This window comes from Coregonus clupeaformis, unplaced genomic scaffold (genome assembly GCF_020615455.1).
Source record: "Coregonus clupeaformis isolate EN_2021a unplaced genomic scaffold, ASM2061545v1 scaf3169, whole genome shotgun sequence".
NCBI lineage: Eukaryota > Metazoa > Chordata > Actinopteri > Salmoniformes > Salmonidae > Coregonus > Coregonus clupeaformis.
Window position 1 is genome coordinate 10,169 of NW_025536623.1, and position 21,448 is coordinate 31,616.

Consider the following 21,448-nt stretch of genomic DNA (forward strand, 5'->3'; position numbering starts at 1 on the left):
CAATATATACACAGCTTCCAGAGAGCTTGTCTTCCAAGTAATTTACTTAGCCCTTTCTACTGGGTGCTTGAATCAACAAGCTACCACATATAATTGTCACGATCGTCGGACACAGAGGACCAAGGCGCAGCGTGGAAGGCGAACGTACTTTTATTTATTAGTATAATCACCCGAACAAAACCACAAATCGATACGTGACGTCCTCGGTTCAAACACAAACCTACACTGGAACAAGATCCCACATAAAACAATGCCAAATGGCTACCTAAGTATGGCTCCCAATCAGAGACAACGAGCTACAGCCGTCTCCGATTGGGAGCCACCCTGGCCAACATAGAAATACAAAACTAGAACAAACAAAGAAAACTCACACCCTGGCTCAACATACAAGCGTCCCCAGAGCCAGGGCGTGACAGTACCCCCCAAAGGCGCGGACTCCGACCGCGCCAACCAAACACCACAGGGGAGGGACCGGGTGGGCACTCCGCCTTGGCGGCGGATCCGGCTCGGGCATGATCCCCACTCCTCTCTAACCCCCCAAAGTACCCCTGGTCCCGGTCTGGCCCCTGCTGGCCGGAGCTGGACTGAACACTGGTGGAGCGGATTGCTCTAGCTCCGGCGTGGAGCAGCTGACCGGTACCGGACCAGGCACCGGTGGAACAGGCACGGGCTGTGCCGGACTGACGACGCACACCACTGGCTTGGTGTGGGGAGCAGGAACGGGCCGGACCGGGCTGACGAAGCGCACCACTGACTTGGTGCGTGGAGCAGGAGCGGGCCGGACCGGGCTGACGACGCGCACCACTGGCTTGGTGCGGGGAGCAGGAACGGGCCGGACCGGGCTGACGAAGCGCACCACTGACTTGGTGCGGGGAGCAGGTACGGGCCGGACCGGGCTGACGAAGCGCACCACTGACTTGGTGCGGGGAGCAGGAACGGGCCGGACCGGGCTGACGAAGCGCACCACTGACTTGGTGCGGGGAGCAGGAACGGGCCGGACCGGGCTGACGAAGCGCACCACTGGTTTGGTGCGAGGGGCAGGAACAGGCCGGACCGGGCTGGCGACGCGCACCACAGGCTCGGTGCGAGGGACAGGAACAAGCCGGACCGTACTGGGAACACACACCACTGGCCCTACGCGGGGATCAGGAACGGGCCGGACCGGACTGGCAACACACCCCAGTACCTCTCGCCGTGCCTCTACATCCTCCTTCCCCCTGGTGACCAGTGACTCCTGTAACCTGGCGGCCTCCTGCTGCCCCGTCGTCCACGGCGTGAGCCCCCCCCCCTAAAAAATTTCTGGGCGTCTCTCCTCCCCGTGGGCCAGGCCTCCATAGCTCTCGCCAGACTTTCGCTCCTCTGCTTCCAAGTCCAGCCTCTCTCCTCCTCCCGCGGCTTGACCCAGTCGAGGTGGATATCCACTAGCGATACCTCTGGCGTTGGCTCCTGGACACGCTGCTCAGTTCTGCCTCCAGGACAAGACTCATCCCAATAAACGTCAACCTGCTTCTTAGAATAGAATAGTAACCTTAAATGTCCCACAAAGAGAAATGTGCAAATTTGCTTCACAACAAAGAACAGGCTCCTTGGCAAACAGATCAACCCAAGACTTACATCACATCAAATAATATACAGTGCATTCTAAAAGTATTCAGACCCGTTGACTTTTTCCACATTTTGTTATGTTCCAGCCATATTCTAAAATGGATTAAATAGTTTTTTTCCCCTCATCAATCTACACACAATACCCCATAATGACAAAGCAAAAAAAATATATATATATTTATATAAATATTCAGACCCTTTACTCAGTACTTTGTTGCAGCACCTTTGGCAGCCATTACAGGCTCGAGTCTTCTTGGGTATAAAGCTACAAGCTTGGCACACCTGTATTTGGGGAGTTTCTTTCATTCTTCTCTGCAGATCCTCTCAAGCTCTGTCAGGTTGGATGGGGAGCGTCGCTGCACAGCAATTTTCAGGGCTCTCCAGAGATGTTAGACCGGGTTCAAGTCTGGGCTCTGGCTGGGCCACTCAAAGACATTCAGAGACTTGTCCCGAAGCCACTACTGCGTTGTCTTGGCTGTGTGCTTAGGGTCGTTGTCCTGTTGGAATGTGAACCTTCGCCCCAGTCTGAGGTCCTGAGCGCTCTGGAGCAGGTTTTCATCAAGGATCTCTCTATACTTTGCTCCGTTCATCTTTCCCACGATCCTGACTTGTCTCCCAGTCCCTGCCGCTGAAAAACATCCCCACAGCATGATGCTGCCACCACCATGCTTCACCCATAGGGATGGTGCCAGGTTTCCTCCAGAAGTGACACTTGGCATTCAGGCCAAAGAGTTCAATCTTGGTTTTATCAGACCAGAATCTTGTTTCTCAAGGTCTGAGTCCTTTAGGTGAAAAAGTATTTGATCCCCTGCTGATTTTGTACATTTGCCCACTGACAAAGAAATTATCAGTCTATAATTTTAATGGTATGTTTATTTGAACAGTGAGATACAGAATAACAACAAAAAAATCCAGAAAATGCATGTCAAAAATGCTATAAATTGATTTGCATTTTAATGAGGGAAATAAGTATTTGACCCCCTCTCAATCAGAAAGATTTCTGGCTCCCAGGTGTCTTTTACCCAGGTCTCTTTTATACTCTTAAAGGGAGTGCTCCTAATCTCAGCTTGTTACCTGTATAAAAGACACCTGTCCACAGAAGCAATCAGTCAATCAGATTCCAAACTCTCCACCATGACCAAGAACAAAGAGCTCTCCAAGGATGTCAGGGACAAGATTGTAGACCTACACAAGGCTGGAATGGGCTACAACACCATCGCCAAGCAGCTTGGTGAGAAGGTGACAACAGTTGGTGCGATTATTCTCAAATGGAAGACACACAAAATAACTGTCAATCTCCCTCGGCCTGGGGCTCCATGCAAGATCTCACCTCGTGGAGTTGCAATGATCATGAGAACGGTGAGGAATCAGCCCAGAACTACACGGGAGGATCTTGTCAATGATCTCAATGCAGCTGGGACCATAGTCACCAATAAAACAATTGGTAACACACTATGCCGAGAAGGACTGAAATCTTGCAGAGCCCGCAAGGTCCCCCTGCTCAAGAAAGCACATATACAGGCCCGTCTGAAGTTTGCCAATGAACATCTGAATGATTCAGAGGAGAACTGGGTGAAAGTGTCAAATGAGACCAAAATGGAGCTCTTTTGCATTAACTCAACTCGCAGTGTTTGGAGGAGGATGAATGCTGCCTATGACCCCAAGAACACCATCCCCACCGTCAAACATGGAGGTGGAAACATTATGCTTTGGGGGTGTTTTTTTGTTAAGGGGACATTACAACTTCACCGCATCAAAGGGACGATGGACGGCGCAATGTACCGTCAAATCTTGGGTGAGAATCTCCTTCCCTCAGCCAGGGCATTGAAAATGGGTTGTGGATGGGTATTCCAGCATGACAATGACCCAAAACACACGGCCAAGGCAACAAAGGAGTGACTCAAGAAGAATCACATTAAGGTCATATATATATTTATTTATTTTCCATTTATGTATACCGTTGTTTTTATTGTATATTTGTCAATTTTTTTATGGACATTCTAAACTACAGTGGTTTATGTTGGCCTTAATATTGGTGATGTTGGTCACTGATGGTTTGTAACAATTTACCAAGACAGGGCTGACCCTTTTCATAGCCTACTGGTTAATTTCGAATGTTTCTCATTACTCAGTCCTTTGGCGACACCTAGTGGAATACATTCATATTATGTCCGTTGAAATGCCACTGATTGCTGTTAACATTTTTCAATAACTAAAGCTGAAGGTTATACTGACCGAAACCCAAATTGTGCACTTGCCTACTGCCATATATATCTTTTTTAATTTCAAGGGCGTATGTAACTTCTTCCCTAGGTCGGTTTGACCTCACTGCACATGTTTAGGGTAAACAACGGATGCTGAGTAAGAGAGAATTCCTGCTGCTCGTCTCGTTCATAATGACGAGTTTAGGATTTTTATTTTTTCCTTTTTTGAATGGTATTGTACTATCACTTTTATTTTATTTTTGTGTATGTTGGGAATGTTGGGGGTGAGGTTATGTTGGCATTATCCAAATATTCTTGTGCTCTGTTTCTGTTTCTCTGAAGGATTAGAGTTGGGGTTAAAAAAAAACAATGTTTTTTGATGCTGCTCCTCTCTCAATCTCTCTTTTCCTCTTTCTTGTTCATTTGTCTTCTCCTCTTATAATGATTCATGTCTAGTTCAACAACAAGTCAGGATGGTATTTTGGGGCTTCCAGTCAGACTGGTGACATGGAACATTCGCGGTTGTGGGGGGGCAAATTAAGCGCTCCAGAGTATTTTCACATCTGAAGAGCCTGAATACTGATATCGCATTTCTTCAAGAAACGCACCTACGCATTAACGATCATACTAGATTGTGTAAAGCATGGGTTGGACAGGTTTTTCATTCTAATTTTAAGGGCAAAGCCAGGGGAACAACAATAGTGATTCACAAATGAGTACAGTTTTCACCCTCACAGATCATTTCAGATCCTGGAGGACGTTATACAATAGTTAGTGGCACCTTCTTCCAGACCCCTGTAGTACTTGAGAATGTTTATGCCCCTAACTGGGATGACACTAGATTCATGACATCTCTTTTAGCCTCTCTCCCTAATCTTGACACCCAACGCCTCATCGTCGGCGGGGACCTTAACTGTGTTATTGAACCAAGACTTGACCGGTCTAATCCCAGAACACTTCCTCCTTCCAGGATGGCAAAAGCTCTTTCTACATTCATGACCCAAATGGGTTCCTCCACCCGGTCACAAAAGACTTCTCCTACTTTTCTCCTGTTCATCAATGGCTTCCCCATCTATTTTTATAAAACATTCTCAGATCAACTGGCCCCATTACTATTAGATATGTTCACAGGGCTCTCCGCCCCCGACGCTAACTCAAGCCTCCATCTCACTTATACTCAGAAAAGATAAAGATCCGGCGGAATGTGGTGGATATCAGCCCATTTCACTTTTGAAGGCTGATGTTAAACTATTAGCTAAGGTTCTAGCAAAGGGCAACAACTGTTTTCCAACGTACGCCGTATTTAGAACATTATACTCTCTCCTTCTGTCTCTCCAGGCCCCAAAATTGTTGTTTCTCTTGATGCGGAGAAGGCTTTCGACCGGGTGGAGTGGGATTATTTATTTAACATTTTGGGAAGATTTGGTTTTGGGTCCAATTTCATCTCATGGATACATCTGCTCTATTCTGCTCCTACGGCTAGCGTACACACCAACTCTCAACGTTCAAAATACTTCCCCCTCTCCTGAGGGACCCATCAAGGTGCCCTATGTCCCCGCTCCTTTTTGCACTTGCGATAGAACCGCTTTCCTTGACCTTCAAATTATCATCATCATTCACTGGAATCCACCGAAAAGTGAATGTGAATGTCAGAAATGTGAATGTTTTCCGATCAACCCCACTGCCAAGAAAATTCAGCCTGGAGCCCTGCCTTTCCGTCTGTCGCTCTCTGGTTTTTCCTATTTAGGTGTGAATATAACACATTCTCTGGCTACCCTCCATAAAACTAACTTTGCAAGTCTAGTCACTATGAAAAATGTATGCACTCACTAACTGTAAGTTGCTCTGGATAAGAGCGTCTGCTAAATTACAAAAAATGTAAAATGTAGTCACAGTAGTTAAAGCAGACTTACTACGCTGGGATAGTTTGCCTCTCTCCTTAGCTGGCAGAATCCAATCTGTTAAAATGAACATTTTACCTAGGTTTCCATACCTTTTCAATGTCTTCCGATCTTTCTGCCAAAATCTTTTTTTACCAAGTTGGATAGGCTCATCAGTCATTTCATCTGGGCAGGAAAATCACCTAGAATATGTAGAGCAATACTTCAAAGAAGGAGACAAGATGGCACTTCTAAATGTACTGCTTTACTATTGGGCAGCCAATATTCAAAAGATTATGGTCTTTTGTACCAACTGGTGCTCATTAGAAGCACACTCCTCCCTTTCTGCTCTTACTTGTGCCCCACTGTCTTTGTGTCCTTCAAAGTATACTGGAAACCCCATTGTGCTCTCTACTTTCAAGATCTGGAGACAATTTCGTCAACATTTTAGACTTTCTGCCCCGTCTCTTGTAAGCCCTATTTGTAACAACCACCTATTTTTACCCTCCAAACTCGACCAGGCTTTTGTTTTGTGGCGAGAGAGAGGTTTGGTATGTTTCAAATATGTATTTTTAAATGGGAATTTTGCCAGTTTTAATGATCTCGTAGATAAATGTAATCTGGCTCATTCTAATATTTTCCGCTATTTTCAGGCCCGTAACTTTGTTCGCTCTCATTTTCCCACCTTTCCTCAACTACCTCCCAAGACGTTGCTAGAAGAGATTTTGTCCCTGATTCCTAGATTATATGACATTATGCTTTCCTCTGAACCCTTTTCAATAAACAAAATCAAGACAGACTGGGGTAGTGAACTTGAACTTACAGATGACTGGTGGGAGGAGGCCCTTCTTAGGGTTAACTCCACATCCTTAGGGTGTGGGAGGGAAGGGTTAGTATGTTGTGATATTTTATTTATTTTTGTGTATGTATTTGTATGTGTACATATATGTATATTCATATATTATTATTTCCAATTGTACGTTTTAATTTATTTTAGTTTTGTATGTATGCTGCTTTTGTTGTTGAAACACCACCTTCCCCTTAACAAGTTTAGGGGATAAAAGGATGCATCTGTTCAATTTGTAATTTGTATTTCTTTATATGTCCAATAAAACAATATATTTAAAAAAGGAATGAAAAGGACTAAGTAAGTAAAACAGCTTTCTCTTCACCAGGCTTTAATATCCTTTTAACACTTGAGCTGAGTGGAACCAAGCTGCACTAATCACGTATCAATCCTAGTTGCTGCAACAGTGCTGGAAAGGACAATACAGTTCAGATTGGCAAATAGCATGAAAAGTGTATGACTAGATGGCTGAAGAAAGAAGATAATTGTGGAGTGACAGTGACAGACAGGTACACAGCACATCAGACCAAAGAGAGAACGCTTAATGGCATTACCTGGATAATTAAAGGCTTTTACACACTTTCAAGTAAACATTTTTGCTTGCACTTTAAATATAGATCTGTATTTCAGGATGTAAATATTCAAGGCTAACCCTGACCAACCCTCTACGTGTAAGCACTACTTCCCCCTAACCTCTAACTCCTGCCCGTGTGAACCTCGAGCTTGGAGGGCACAACGCTCAGCTAGAAATGTGTTGTGTAGAATAGACATAACTAACTCTCTGTGTTAGATATTTGATTTCACAAAATGTACAAGAATGACCGCTATAATGAACTGGAAGGATGCATCATAGCGTCCTTTATTGTTGTGAAATTGAATGGGCAGATTTCTCTGAAACTCTCTCTTACTAGGGCAGTTCACCTAACAGGAGGGCTTCTGATTGCAGCCAATATCAACTGACTGCAATTGCTTCACCTCATTGTCTTACATTAGATAACACAACTCCATCTGCATTGAAGGACTAGTGTTGCGTTGTAGTGTCTTGTAGTGAAACAACCTTGCAAAGTGCTGACAGGAGCAACTAGAGATAAAACAGTAACATAGCTTGATTAAACAAGAGTCCAACAGTAACCTGATTAACAAAGGTATCCTGTACCCATCCTGACTCACGAACAGACAGTCTGAAGCACTTTGGAGTGGAGGATGTACAAACAATTAGTTATTCCTTTAACATATCCATTCATTTCAAATGAGTGTTTTTTTGGAATGTGAGGTGAAATCACTGCAGCTGACTTGACATTGTTGATAGTTCAACGTAAGTGGGGATGAAGTATCAAAGCAATCTGCACACATATGCACACGTGCACACCCATGCACGGGATGCACACACACATACAAGCTCACGCACCCACACAACCACGTGCATACACACACACGCACAAATTGTCCTTTCGCAATGAAGCTGACAGCTTAAACATAGTAAACATCAAAGAAGCTTTGAAGGCTGTTCATACACACACACTGAACTTCACTCCCTTAGCGTACAGAAAAACAAAGAATCAACTGGACACTAGGAACACAACTTTTAAAAAAGATATTTGGCAAAAGCAGTTTTAAAAATGAGAATCTCATTTCAACTTTGTCAACTTCAAGAATATGCCAATAACAACAACAACAGCAGCAACAACAACTAAAACACACAGGTAAGCAAGTGGTGAGTGGCCCTACAACAGGTGTCACAGCCAGTCCAGCACTGTCTGTAGTTCTCAGAGGGACCTTTGCCCATCTAGTGGTTGGATGCTCTAGGGTGATGTTTCCCCTAAGTACAGATCTACGATCAGCTTTCCCTCCCTCAATCCTAACCTTAACCATTAGTGGGGAAACTGAACCAAGATCAGCGTCTAGGGGCAACGTCACCCTACTCCTGGTTGGATCAACATTGTTAAGTGGCTTTCCTATGTATTCAAACTGCTCGCCACCGATCTTTAAGAAATGGGACAGCTATAAGTGATATGGTGGCAATGCCTATCAGTAGGCTTCAATATTGCTTTCACCTGTCCAGTGATTTTGTATAAATGAGCAGTAGAACAAATGACACCCTATACAAATGACACCCCATAGGGCACTACTATTTACCAGAGCCACATAGTACTATGTGTATACTATATCGGGAATGCAGACCAGAAGCAGTGGTGCTCCCTTGTGGATGCCTTATGTGCCTCAAGGCAAGTAAGTAATATAGGGATGACATTTGAGATGAAGCCATATACAATGTTCAATCACAGTGAAGTTTCTGCACTTCCTGCGAGGTCACAGAGGCAGATGAACCCATCCTGTGATGTCACAGCCAAGTTTCTGCGCTTCCTGCGAGGTCACAAAGGCAGCTGAACCCATCCTGTGATGTCACAGTGCCTTTAGTGAGAGCCCTAAGTCAATAGAGGGCTCCGGTTTAAATTGTAAACAGGACACCCAGCGAGGACAGTGACAACACAGAAGCATAGAGAAAGGGGAGGGGATAGACAGCCCCTAGTGGCTCCTCCTCCCCGGCCCCCTACCAAGTCCAACAAACAATAAATAAAACGTGCCTTTGTGCCCCACCAGTTAGTGGGGTGGGGGGGTGTGACTGGGGCGTGGAGACAGAGGAAAAATACCAAAACACTGGAATTACGCAGACATCAGCAGATGACAACATTTCTCTCCACGCACCTCCCTCTCGCTCACCTGGAGTCTGTCCTGCTCTACCAACAAACCACTAGTGATCCAGCATCATGTACATAAAAAATAAAAGAACAAATAAAAAAGGTCAGATGATTAGTTAGAGGTTCTCTTCATCCTCCTCTTGGTTCCCCATTCAGCTTCCACAGACAGCACCCCCCACTGGTTCTCCCAGGCCCTACCACACCACGCAGCGGTGACCCGAGTTCATAGGGGAGCCAGTGGGGTACTGGAAGTGCTCAGCAAAGTCTGGCGAGTTGGAGAGGGTGCCGATGACGCGGTATTTTGGGGGGCTGTGGGGGCCCATCATAAGTCCTTCGTGGGCGCTCTCCGGGGTTCGCACGGAACACCACACCTGAGAGAAGAAGAAAGGGTCCCTCAATAAGTTAAACAGGAGGTAGCTAGATTATTCCCCTATCCGTCATCCCAACTGTTGCATATTATACTCACTCTGTTTCCAAAATTGGGTTTTATTCGTTTGTACTTTATTTGTTTGTTAGTCCACTTCTCCTCTCCAACAGTAGTTGTAATATTCCACTCTTAATATCACCCCCAAATGCATGTGAATTCACTCTCATTTCACTCCCTTATAGCAAGACGTAGGGCCAGGAGTTCATCCTGAGAGCATGACCTGACAAGGAAAAACTCTGGCCACTAGTTTTATAGCTTATGACATGGTCAGGCAAACCCCGAGCCCTAATCATGAGTATTTGATACATAATGTCACGAGTTGCAAAGCCAGAACCCAGAAGCAGACCAGGACAAGGTAAGTTGAAACGAAGGTGAGTGTTTATTTACAATTCAAGAGTGATGCTGAATAATCCAGGGAACAGAGCGGGCGGCGTTGATTAGTTGTTGGGGGGTGCAGTGGTTGATCCCATCATGGGTCGGCAGCCGCCGACCACCAGGCAGAGGTTGGATGAAGGTTCCGGACGGGTGACTGCAGATGGAACAAAACGGAGGTAAGTAAACAACAAGGTGCAAAAACAACAAAACTAACGCTAGGCTCTAAGACTGATACTCTGGTAAACCTACTGTTCATGGCTAACGATCCGGCAGGGAATGGATGTTAGGCCAGAGCCTAAGAAGGGTGATGATCAGGACCAGGTGTGCAGATTGCTGATGGGATGCAGGTGCGGAAAACAAGAGAGCTCCCCGGAGCGTTCCAGAACCCTCGGGAAACTGGAGATCACGAGCAGAAAAAACTAGTCCACAGACAGGACCCGACTCAGACTGCCGGGATCGTTACAGTACCCCCCCTCCGACGAACGCCACCGGGCGGACTCCCCGGAGCGCCAGGATGGAGGCGGTAGAAGTCACGGATGAGGTCAGCATCTAGGATCTGTCGCCGCGGAATCCAACTCCTCTCTTCAGGACCATACCCCTCCCAGTCCACGAGATACTGGAAACCCCGGCCCCGCCGTCTGGAATCCATGATTCGTCGCACCGTGTAGGCAGGACCACCTCCGATCATCCGAGGAGGAGGAGGAGGAGGCGGAGGAGGCAACAGAGGACTGAGGAAAACCGGCTTGAGGCAGGAGACATGAAAGGTGGGATGGACTCTGAGCGTCCTCGGTAGTTTGAGTCGAACTGCCACTGGATTGATCACCTTCTCCACCACAAACGGACCAATGAACTTCGGTAACAACTTCCTAGACTCAGTCCGTAACGGAAGATCCCGTGTGGCCAACCAGACCCTATCTCCGATGGTATAGGTGGGAGCGGGGATCCGCGACGATTCGCCTGGAGCTGATACCGGTCCGAAACTCTAAGGAGTGCCTTTCTGGCCCGATGCCAGGTCCGGTGGCAACGACGAATATGGGCCTGAACAGAGGGCACTGAGAGCTCCTTCTCCTGAGAAGGGAACAAGGGAGGTTGGTAGCCATACAGGCACTGGAAGGGAGACATCCCAGTGGCAGATGTAGGGAGAGTATTGTGGGCATACTCAACCCAAGGCAACTGAGAGACCCAGGAGGTGGGGTTGGAAGAGACCAGGCAGCGTAGCGTGGTTTCCATCTTCTGGTTGGCTCTCTCCGCCTGACCATTGGATTGGGGGTGAAAACCAGATGTGAGACTGACTGTAGCTCCAATGGCCAAACAGAAGGACTTCCAGACAGCAGAGGTAAACTGAGGGCCACGGTCGGAAACGATATCACTGGGCAACCCGTGGACCCTGAAAACCTCCTAACCAGGATCTCGGACGTCTCCGAGGCAGAGGGAAGCTTGGCAATTGGCACAAAGTGGGCGAACTTGCTGAATCTGTCCACGATAGTCAGAACGACCGTGTTCCCCTCAGAAGCGGGCAACCCAGTGACGAAGTCCAGGGCCAGATGCGACCATGGTCGCCGGGGAATAGGAAGGGGGGTGAAGTAGTCCAGAGCTGGGCCGATTGGTACTCTTATTCTGCGCACACACTGGACAGGCAGCAACAAAACCCCGAGTATCCTCGGCCATGGCAGGCCACCAAAAACGTCTGCGAAGAAACGCCATTGTACGAGCCACGCCAGGGTGACAAGCCATCTTGCTGGCGTGGGACCATTTGAGGACAGCAGGACGAACCGACTCAGGCACAAACAACCGACCGGGTGGACCGTTACGGGACCGGGCTGAGTCCGAGGGGCCGCCAGCACCTCCATCTCAATCTTCCACATAACTGCTCCCACGACGCAGTTCCGGGGGAGAATTGTCTCGGTCTTGGACCCACTCTCCTCCGTCTTGGAGAACATCCGGGACAAGGCGTCCGCCTTGCCGTTCTTAGATCCAGGTCGGAACGTCAGGGAAAACTTGAATCGTCCGAAACAACGCCCACCTGGCCTGACGGGGAGTTGAGACGTTTTAGCCGATTGCACGTAAGCAAGATTCTTGTGGTCAGTCCAGACAATAAACGGTTGCTCCGCCCCCTCCAACCAGTGGCGCCACTCCTCCAAGGCAAGTTTCACCGCGAGAAGCTCCCGGTTACCCACATCGTAATTCCTCTCCGCAGGCGAAAGGCGACGAGAGTAGTAGGCGCAGGGATGGAGTTTACTGTCCGTGGAGCATCGCTGCGACAGGATGGCGCCAACTCCCACATCAGACGCGTCCACTTCAACGACGAACTGACGGGCCGTGTCCGGTTGAGAGAGAATCGGTGCGTTGGTGAATCGCCTCTTCAAATCCAGAAACGCTCGATCCGCCTCCGGATTCCACTTGAAGGTCCTGATACTGGAAGTCAAGGCAGTTAACGGAGCGGCCACACGGCTGTAATCCCGGATGAATCTGCGGTAGAAATTCGCAAACCCCAAAAATCTCTGGAGCTGCAATCTCGCACCGGGCTGGGCCCATTCCAGAACCGCTCTAACCTTCTCCTGGTCCATCCTAATCTCTCCCCTGGAGATGATGTACCCGAGAAAGGATGTCGTGTGGGCGTGAAACTCGCACTTCTCGGCCTTCACGAACAGGCGATTCTCCAACAATCGCTGCAGAACCTGCCGGACATGCTGGACGTGGTCGGGAAGGTTCCTTCGAGAAGATCAGAATGTCATCCAGGTAAACAAACACAAAGAGACCGATCATATCTCTCAGGACGCCGTTCACCATACTCTGGAACACCGCTGGAGCATTGGTCAGTCCAAACGGCATCACCTGATACTCGAAGTGACCCATCGGTGTATTGAAACCCGTCAACCACTCGTCCCCCTCTCTGATCCGGACCATGTGATACGCATTGCGTAGGTCTAGCTTGGTGAACACCGTAGCACCCTGTAAGGAGTCGAAGGCAGAACTCATCAAGGGCAGGGGATACTTGTTCTTGACCGTGATGTCATTCAACCCCGATAATCAATGCACGGTCGAAGAGAGCCATCCTTCTTACCCACAAAGAAGAATCCTGCCCCCAGGGGTGATGACGAGGGACGAACGAGACCAGCAGCTAGGGACTCCTTGATGTAGGTCTCCAAAGCCTCACGTTCAGGTCGGGAGATACTGTATAACCTTCCCTTGGGGTAGACAGCTCCAGGGAACAGGTTGATGGCACAATCATATGGTCGGTGGGGAGGGAGTGACAGAGCCTTCTGCTTACTGAAAACTTCCCCAAATCGTGATATGTCTCGGGAACCAGGGACAAATCTGGGGGTTTAGCCTCAATCACCTGACTGGGAACCGAATGGGGACAGGCAGTCTTGAGACAGTTAGCATGACAATCAAGGCTCCAACTCGTTACCTTGCCCGTCACCCAATCGAACGTGGGATTGTGTTCCTTCAGCCAGGGGTATCCAAGGACCAGAGGAACATGGGAAGACGGCAGAATGAAGAATGAAATCATCTCAGAATGATTCCCCGACAACAGCATCTTAACCGGTTCAGTCCTCATCGTGATACGTGCCAGACTACTGCCGTCCAGAGTGGTAGCTTCAATGGCTTCCGGCAATTGCTCCTTGGAAAGCCCCAGCTGTTCCCAACTCGGCATCTAGAAAGCTTCCATCGGCACCTGAATCGATAAAGGCGTTAATCGCTAAGCTCTGATTCCTGTTCATAAGGGTAGCCGGGAAACGGGGTCTGACAGAGGTATTGAGAGGTCGAAACTGGCTCGCTAAAAGTCCTCCCAACTTTAGCGAGCCGCGCAGTTTGACGACCCGACTGGAACCTGAGAAGCTGATCGGTTGGACGGAACCCATTGCTTCTCCCTCCTTCGCTCTCGGACTCGATTATCCACCCGAATAGACAAGGCTACCAAGCTGTCCAGGTCACTAGGCTCCGGATAGGAGATCAACTCATCCTTGAGCTGCTCCGACAGACCCTGGTAAAAGGCCGCTTGCAGAGACTCCTCATTCCACCCACTCTCCACAGCCAACGTCTTGAACTCGATCACGAAGTCGGCCACGCTGCGAGTTCCTTGGCGAAGCGAAAACAGGCGCCTAGCTGCGTCCCTCCCTCGGACGGAATGGTCGAAGAGCTTCCTCATCTCGGCCGTGAACCCCTGGTATGAAGCCATGCAGGGATCCTGTCGTTCCCAAACGGCTGAAGCCCACTCCAGCGCTCGACCACGCAGCAACTCAATCACAAAGGCTATCCTAGCCTTGTCTGTGGCATAAGAGTAGGGCTGTAGATCGAACACTAATCCACACTGCATAAGGAAGGAACGGCATCTTCCCAGCTCCCCCTCATATTTATCCGGCGTCGGAACCTTGGGCTCACGGAAGGACACAGCTCCAGAAGCGGCAGGCGAGATGGGTGAAACCGGTAGTGGATCCTCCACCGAAACTGGCGTTGGTTCTGGACCTCCGTCAGACCGGTAGAAAGGTTCCGAACTGACAACGCGATCTCCTGTAGTACCGTGCTATGATGGCCCAACATCTTCTCCTGCTGGGTAATGGCATGGCGAACAGAGTCCAGGTCCGCTGGGTTCATTACTGGCCGGATCGTTCTGTCACGAGTTGCAAAGCCAGAACCCAGAAGCAGACCAGGACAAGGTAAGTTGAAACGAAGGTGAGTGTTTATTTACAATTCAAGAGTGATGCTGAATAATCCAGGGAACAGAGCGGGCGGCGTTGATTAGTTGTTGGGGGTGCAGTGGTTGATCCCATCATGGGTCGGCAGCCGCCGACCACCAGGCAGAGGTTGGATGAAGGTTCCGGACGGGTGACTGCAGATGGAACAAAACGGAGGTAAGTAAACAACAAGGTGCAAAAACAACAAAACTAACGCTAGGCTCTAAGACTGATACTCTGGTAAACCTACTGTTCATGGCTAACGATCCGGCAGGGAATGGATGTTAGGCCAGAGCCTAAGAAGGGTGATGATCAGGACCAGGTGTGCAGATTGCTGATGGGATGCAGGTGCGGAAAACAAGAGAGCTCCCCGGAGCGTTCCAGAACCCTCGGGAAACTGGAGATCACGAGCAGAAAAAACTAGTCCACAGACAGGACCCGACTCAGACTGCCGGGATCGTTACACATAAACTATATTAGGATGTGTGTAAATAATCTTGTTGACACTCCCATCACCCACCTGGGCAAATCCCACAAAGAATAGTTGGTCATTGGTCAGGTTGACTGCTGGCAGCCTCTTCTCCTCACCGTTCTCCTGCACCCATGCCTGGTACGCCTGAACACAACAGAAAAACCCATTACTATAGAAACATTAACCGCCCCTCTGCTGGCCCTGAGGTGAAGTATAGTTAGAGTATAGTATAATAAGAGTCATGCTGCCCTGGATCCCACCACTGCCACCATGGGAAGTAACACTAAAATAACTGTAGTAAAAACATCATAGTAACATTTTACATAGTAGTAACTATGTAATTGCTTTATAATTACATAGCAATGGATTTGGCAGTAATGGGGTTGAGCAATAACCGCTCAACCCCATTACTGTTACAAAATAACTTAACTTTACTACAGCTAATAATTACTACAGTGATTACTAAGTTACTACACAGACAGTATGTGTGCAACTAAATGTGTTATCAAGTAGGGAGATACACTCACCTTATAGGCTGCCTTTAGGCCTCCGTTGTCAGCAATGTTCTCTCCCAGCGTCTGCTTGCCATTTATATGCTCCCCATTGATGGTAAACCCGTTGTACTGCTCCACCATGCATTCCGTGCGGTTCTTAAATGCTTCCACAGAGGAATTTTGCCACCATGGCCGAAGGTTCCCGTCTTTGTCGTATTCCCTGCCTGATTAAGGAAAAATCATCTTAAAATACATAAACTATCTTTACAAACATGCACACCTAGTAATCATGTCTGTTCATGCATGCCGGTATGTGTTTGTCAGTGGGTGTTTGTGAGGATGCATCCATGAGTTCTGTGGAATCTGTTAAATGCGGACACCAACCCTGGTCATCAAAGGCATGAGTGAGCTCGTGTCCCATCACCACTCCGATCCCCCCGAAGTTCAGTGCTCTGCAGAGAATTTTCATGGGGTCAGAAAAGCAAGCAAGCACACACACACACACACACACACACACACACACACACACACACACACACACACACACACACACACACACACACACACACACACACACACACATTCACTTGGGGTGATCCTGTGCATAAAAGGGTGCCTGAAGGATTCCAGCTGGGAAGACAATGCCATTCTTGGTGGGCATGTAGTAGGCATTGACTGTGGGAGGGGTCATACTCCATCTAGAAGGAAGGTGGCAGAGACGTGTGTAAAAAAGCAAACCTGTGAAAGCTGGTGAAAGTAGGACGGCTAATTGTCATTTCTGGAATGGGATGAATGGAATGGTATGTGTTTGATACCGTTCCATTCATTCCGTTCAAGCCAATACAATGAGCCCGTCCTCCGTGACACCAGACACCACTGGAGCAAACAGCATCTCAATTAATGTAGTGTTTGACCAGAGTCCAATTTTTGCACTTAATAAGGAATAGAGTGTAAACCCACATCACTCCCTCCCTGTCCTCTCTCTCTTACACACACACACACACACACACACACACACACACACACACACACACACACACACACACACACACACCCTATCCAGTAGGTGACAACTGACCTTGTCCTTGGCTGCCTGACGGGTCTGTTTGTCCATCCACTTGAGGTGATCAAGAGTATCTTTGAAGGCAGTACGGATCTCATTAATCATACCCTCTGCCTGATAGTGGGTGAGAGACAGACATTAAATGTAACATGGAAGAAAGTGGGAAAGATGTAGATCCTTCTTTTACAATTACACTCAGATATGGACTAAATGGGCTCATCTCTCCCGAATTATGATAATAACCAAGAATGCTTGCAGGTTGGGTTGTTTCCAATGCGCCTTGATAGCGCACATACCCCTAAAGCAGTGATTGTCGTCTGGGGAGTCGTTCCCAGTGGGAATCTGAACGTTTTCGGAACCAGGGGGTGGCAGTTAGCCGCTTTTGAAATGTTGTTGAACATTTCCAAACTGATTGCAGATTTTTCGGACCAGGTTGCCAGTATTTCATCCTCAACCATTGTGCCGATTAGGCACACGCCGCCTATCAGTGGAGGGTGGAGGTATGTATAGGCTGGTGATTCACCCAAGCTACATAGGAAAACCTCATGTTCGGTTAGTTTCCGAGTTTAACTAGTCACCCTGTCATCTGCCACAATTTGCAGACTCATTACCAAGTTCACTGGGGGTATGTCAGTTGATGACGCCGAACCGTCGTCGTCACATAACGTATTGCATGTAGCCTTCGATGAAGGCGGTGGTGTCATCAGAGTTATTGCGATTTGTGACCAGATTTGGTTGGATTTCCAATCCATCAGTGGTACCAAACGGTCTATTAAATCCATCCCAATCAGCATCTGCTCGGTGTCAATGCTAGTCACGTACACAGAGTGGACAAGTGACACGCTTTCAAAGTTCAGTTTTAGTAGGATACACTTGATAAGAGGCGAGGTAGCCTGAGTGAAACCTCAAAGTTTAGTGTCGCATCGTTCTGTTTTTAACCAACGTTTCGCTGGGTCCACTGCCCTTTTGAGTTCATCCAGCAAAGTCTGAGATATGAGGGAAATAGTCAAACCCAAATCTATCAGTGCATCACAGGTCAAACAGTCCTCTAAGACTTTGAGGTATGGCCTGTTCGAGTCGGTTTTTCTTGTCATATCGCCAACAAAGTGGAGTGGGTTGGCAGAAGGGAGTGGTGAGTTATCTGGGTCGATTTTTAAGACAGATTGCTGTACTTCGTGACCCAGTGGGTCCTCTATCGGAATGGGAGAGGAATCAGCTGTTGCAATGCTGCTTACCTTGTGCGTCGCAACATCTATATCATGGTCTCTAGACAAAGCCCATGGGCTTGTGTCTAGATCGAGCGGGAACTGGACTGGGATTTGAGTGAGGGCGGGGTTAAGGTGAACGTTTCCAACCTGGCAAATGGTGTTAATTTCGGGGAACCATTCTCCGGCAATTTCATGCCTAGTCATGGTGACTTATCTTTTCCCTCTTTCTCACATTGTTTCTCTTATCAGAGCTTCTAGAGAGCTTTGGGTTATGTTTTGTTCATCATTGAACCCTTTGTTACTCTTGTTAAGCTTGTTACCCTTGTTCCCTGACCATTTGTGAGGGTTCGATGCAGGAACGCAGTGGCCAGATCGACCTCTGCGGGGCCTGTTTGGTTGGGGTCGTTCTTTGTAGCTATCGTTACTGCGGTGGTCATCGTGTGGTATGTACGTGGTAGCCGCCCACCTGGTGCATCATATTTTTTCCGCTCCTGTGCGCAGTGGTCTAAGGCACTGCATCGCAGTGCTAACTGTGCCACTAGAGATCCTGGTTCGAATCCAGGCTCTGTCGCAGCCGGCCGCGACCGGGAGACTCATGGGCGGCGCACAATTGGCCCAGCGTCGTCCAGGGTAGGGGAGGGAATGGCCGGCAGGGATGTAGCTCAGTTGATAGAGCATGGCGTTTGCAACGCCAGGGTTGCGGGTTCGATTCCCACGGGGGGACAGTATAAAAAAAATAAAATAAAAAAAATATGTATTCACTAACTGTAAGTCGCTCTGGATAAGAGCGTCTGCTAAATGACTAAAATGTAAATGTAAATGTCGCACCCTCCAACTGGAGTGATTGCACCCCCCCAATCTTGAAAACCGAGGTGTCCGGGCTCTTAGCCCGGCCCGCTTTGGATGCATCAAAAACTGTGCTCGCAAGCTCTCGGAGTGCCGATACTGGCAAACCAATGTGGGCAGTAGGGCCCAAGTAGTTAATGAAGTTGGGATACATGGTTGACATAAACATTTGTTTGAATGGTAATAGCTCTTCCATTCCTATTTCAGTGAGCATGCCAAAGTAATCTGAACGAAGCCTATGATAGTAGGCTTGTGGGTGTTCATTCCGAGCTTGTTTGACAGTGTTAGCCAGCGAGCTGTTGTGTTTGCGAGTCGCAGAACCACTGAATTCTATTTTCAAAGCTGTGGCAAGTTTAGCGTAGTCGTTTTGCACGTGTTGCTGTTGTAGACGGATGAACCTTGTCACTTGTCTGTTGGACGTTCACTTCAACAGGTAAAGCCTGTCAGTATTCATAGCATTCGGGTAGCCATCCAAGGTGTCCTCTATGTCTGCTAAGAACGTCTGTGTCGTTTAGCTTACCTGGAATGGGGTCAAAGATGCGGAAGATTTTGACGATTTTGTCAAGGTGTTCCGCGATAAGTGCACGGGGAACGTCCGCTTCCTCCCGTGGGGAATGTTTGATCGAAGGGCCAAGATGAAAAGCCAAATTGAAATGTTGTTGGCGAAGAGGCGGCATGTTACTCTGGGCCGAACGACCAAGATGAAAAGACTGAGAGACCCCTAAGAGAGGTGAAGTCTGAAACCTCCTGTCGTTTACACTCCTTCGTTCCCCAGGCTCCGGTTGCGAGCTTGGTTGCTCAGTTGGGTAGTCACGCGGTAGCGCGTGGCTGTTCTGGAGTTCCTCCAGATGGTACCTAAGGGTGGTGTTCTGCTGCATCGCAGAGTCCACTTGGGAGCTGAGGGTATTTATTTCAGACGCGTGAGTGTTGCAGTTGTTCCGTTCGGCCCCATACTTATCTGTCATGGATTGCAGGGAGAGGTCTCGAGTGCAGAGCGAGAGATTCAGTGATGAGATGTCCTCCGCTTGCTTAGAGGTCAAGTTTTCCAACTTCCTCACCTGGGTTCTCTCATCGTTCATTCAGTCAGCGACTTCAATGAGTTCCGCTGTTTTGTCATCCAACTTGGTCAAGGTGTTCATTAATTGATCGTCTTTGGTCTGCAGCTTTTGGAATAGAACATTATTGCTTTGAGTGGTGTTTTTAGCTAGCTCGTCAGATTCATATAGTTTTGCGTAGACTTCATCGTTTTTACTGTTGGCTAAATCGAGTTGTTCTTGTAGAAAACGGATTTGTTCCAGAGTTTGTGTTCGTTCTTCATCAAAAGTGTTTGCCAGATCTTTTAATTGATCCGTTCTCAAATGCAGCTCCTCAGCTAGCAGCATCTTGTCATTGTCAGCTTTTGTCATTAGCATCCTGGTTCTCTCCACCTGTCCCTTCATCTCAATAGTTTCTTGCTCATGCTTCTGCTGAGCACAGCGGTATTGGACCAATGCCCATCTCTGCTGTTGGGCATAGTTCAGGGCTGAACTGTAGAGAACCTTTACAAGACCTGTTTAAACTTATGTAAAATGTTTGGTTTTGAGTCATTGGAAGCTGCAAAAACGATTTGATTCGGTTTACAGACGTCAATGAATCATCAATACTGGATCAGTAATGTTGGAGTTGGCTTTTAACAAACTTGCAAAATACATTTTAATTGATTAATCAATGTTATTGATTAATCATACCTGTATAGGCTATCTGGGAATTAAACTTTAATTAACCTGATAGTGTTGTTGTATCTAGGTTAATATGGAAAAGTTTAAATTGTCTCCTTTGTTGAACCAGATCAATCTGGATCTTATCCAAATGATCAGCCTGAAAAGGTATGTTCAGCAATTTAACTTATTAAATTGAATGAGACAATGATATCCAATCATTTGAGATTTGCTGGATATCCTAAGTGTAACCAGTAGTTCAAATGTGAGTATACATTCACCACCGGGGAACTTTTTCCTAAGGGCTGGAACCACATGGGATTCCCGTGAAGGTGGGACTTCTGTCAATACTGGACCAGTACTGTTGGAGTTGGCCCAATGAGCTTTGCAAAAGCAACTTTAATGGATTAATCAATGATAATGATCAATCCTACCTGTATAGGCTATCTGGGAATTAAACTTTAATCAACCTGAAAAGCATTGCTGTGATTAGGGCAGAAGGAGAGGAAAAACAAAAACACATACAGGATACATGTATCTGTAGCACTCCCACCCATAAAAGAGCAAACCAACAATGGTTTGTGACTCAAGTACTATCACAACACAAAACGAATTCAATGAGCAAAGGCATCCTCACGGGATAGAAAATAAATCCTATATCTCTAAACATGAGACAAAGCATCTGCCATCACATTATCCGAACCCTTTTTATGGCGGATCTCCAAATTATAAGGCGTTGGTTCTGGTTGTACATACGGTGGAGAAAAACTAAGGGGTTATGGTCAGTATACACAATCACTGGTAGTGCACTGGAACCTACATATACTTTGAAGTACTGCAGAGCTAACAACAAAGCTAGAGCTTCTTGTTCAATGGTTGAATAGTTAGTTTGACATTTGTTACATTTCCGCGAAAAATAACAGACAGGATGGTCCACTCCACTCTGGTCCAG

At 47.6% G+C, this 21,448-nt stretch overlaps 1 protein-coding gene across 1 annotated transcript; it reads right to left on the reverse strand.

Annotated features, from left to right (window-relative positions):
• Positions 1 to 9,433: 9,433 nt before the first annotated feature.
• On the reverse strand, positions 9,434 to 16,397 carry LOC121556966 (endothelin-converting enzyme 1-like; the record flags this gene model as incomplete). The annotated part of the gene is made up of 5 exons (XM_045220118.1): positions 16,270 to 16,397; positions 16,067 to 16,134; positions 15,716 to 15,906; positions 15,222 to 15,332; positions 9,434 to 9,606 (listed from the first exon to the last, which is right to left on the reverse strand). Coding segments are annotated over exons 1-5 (647 nt in total), but the record flags the coding sequence as incomplete, so codon positions are not given.
• Positions 16,398 to 21,448: the final 5,051 nt, after the last annotated feature.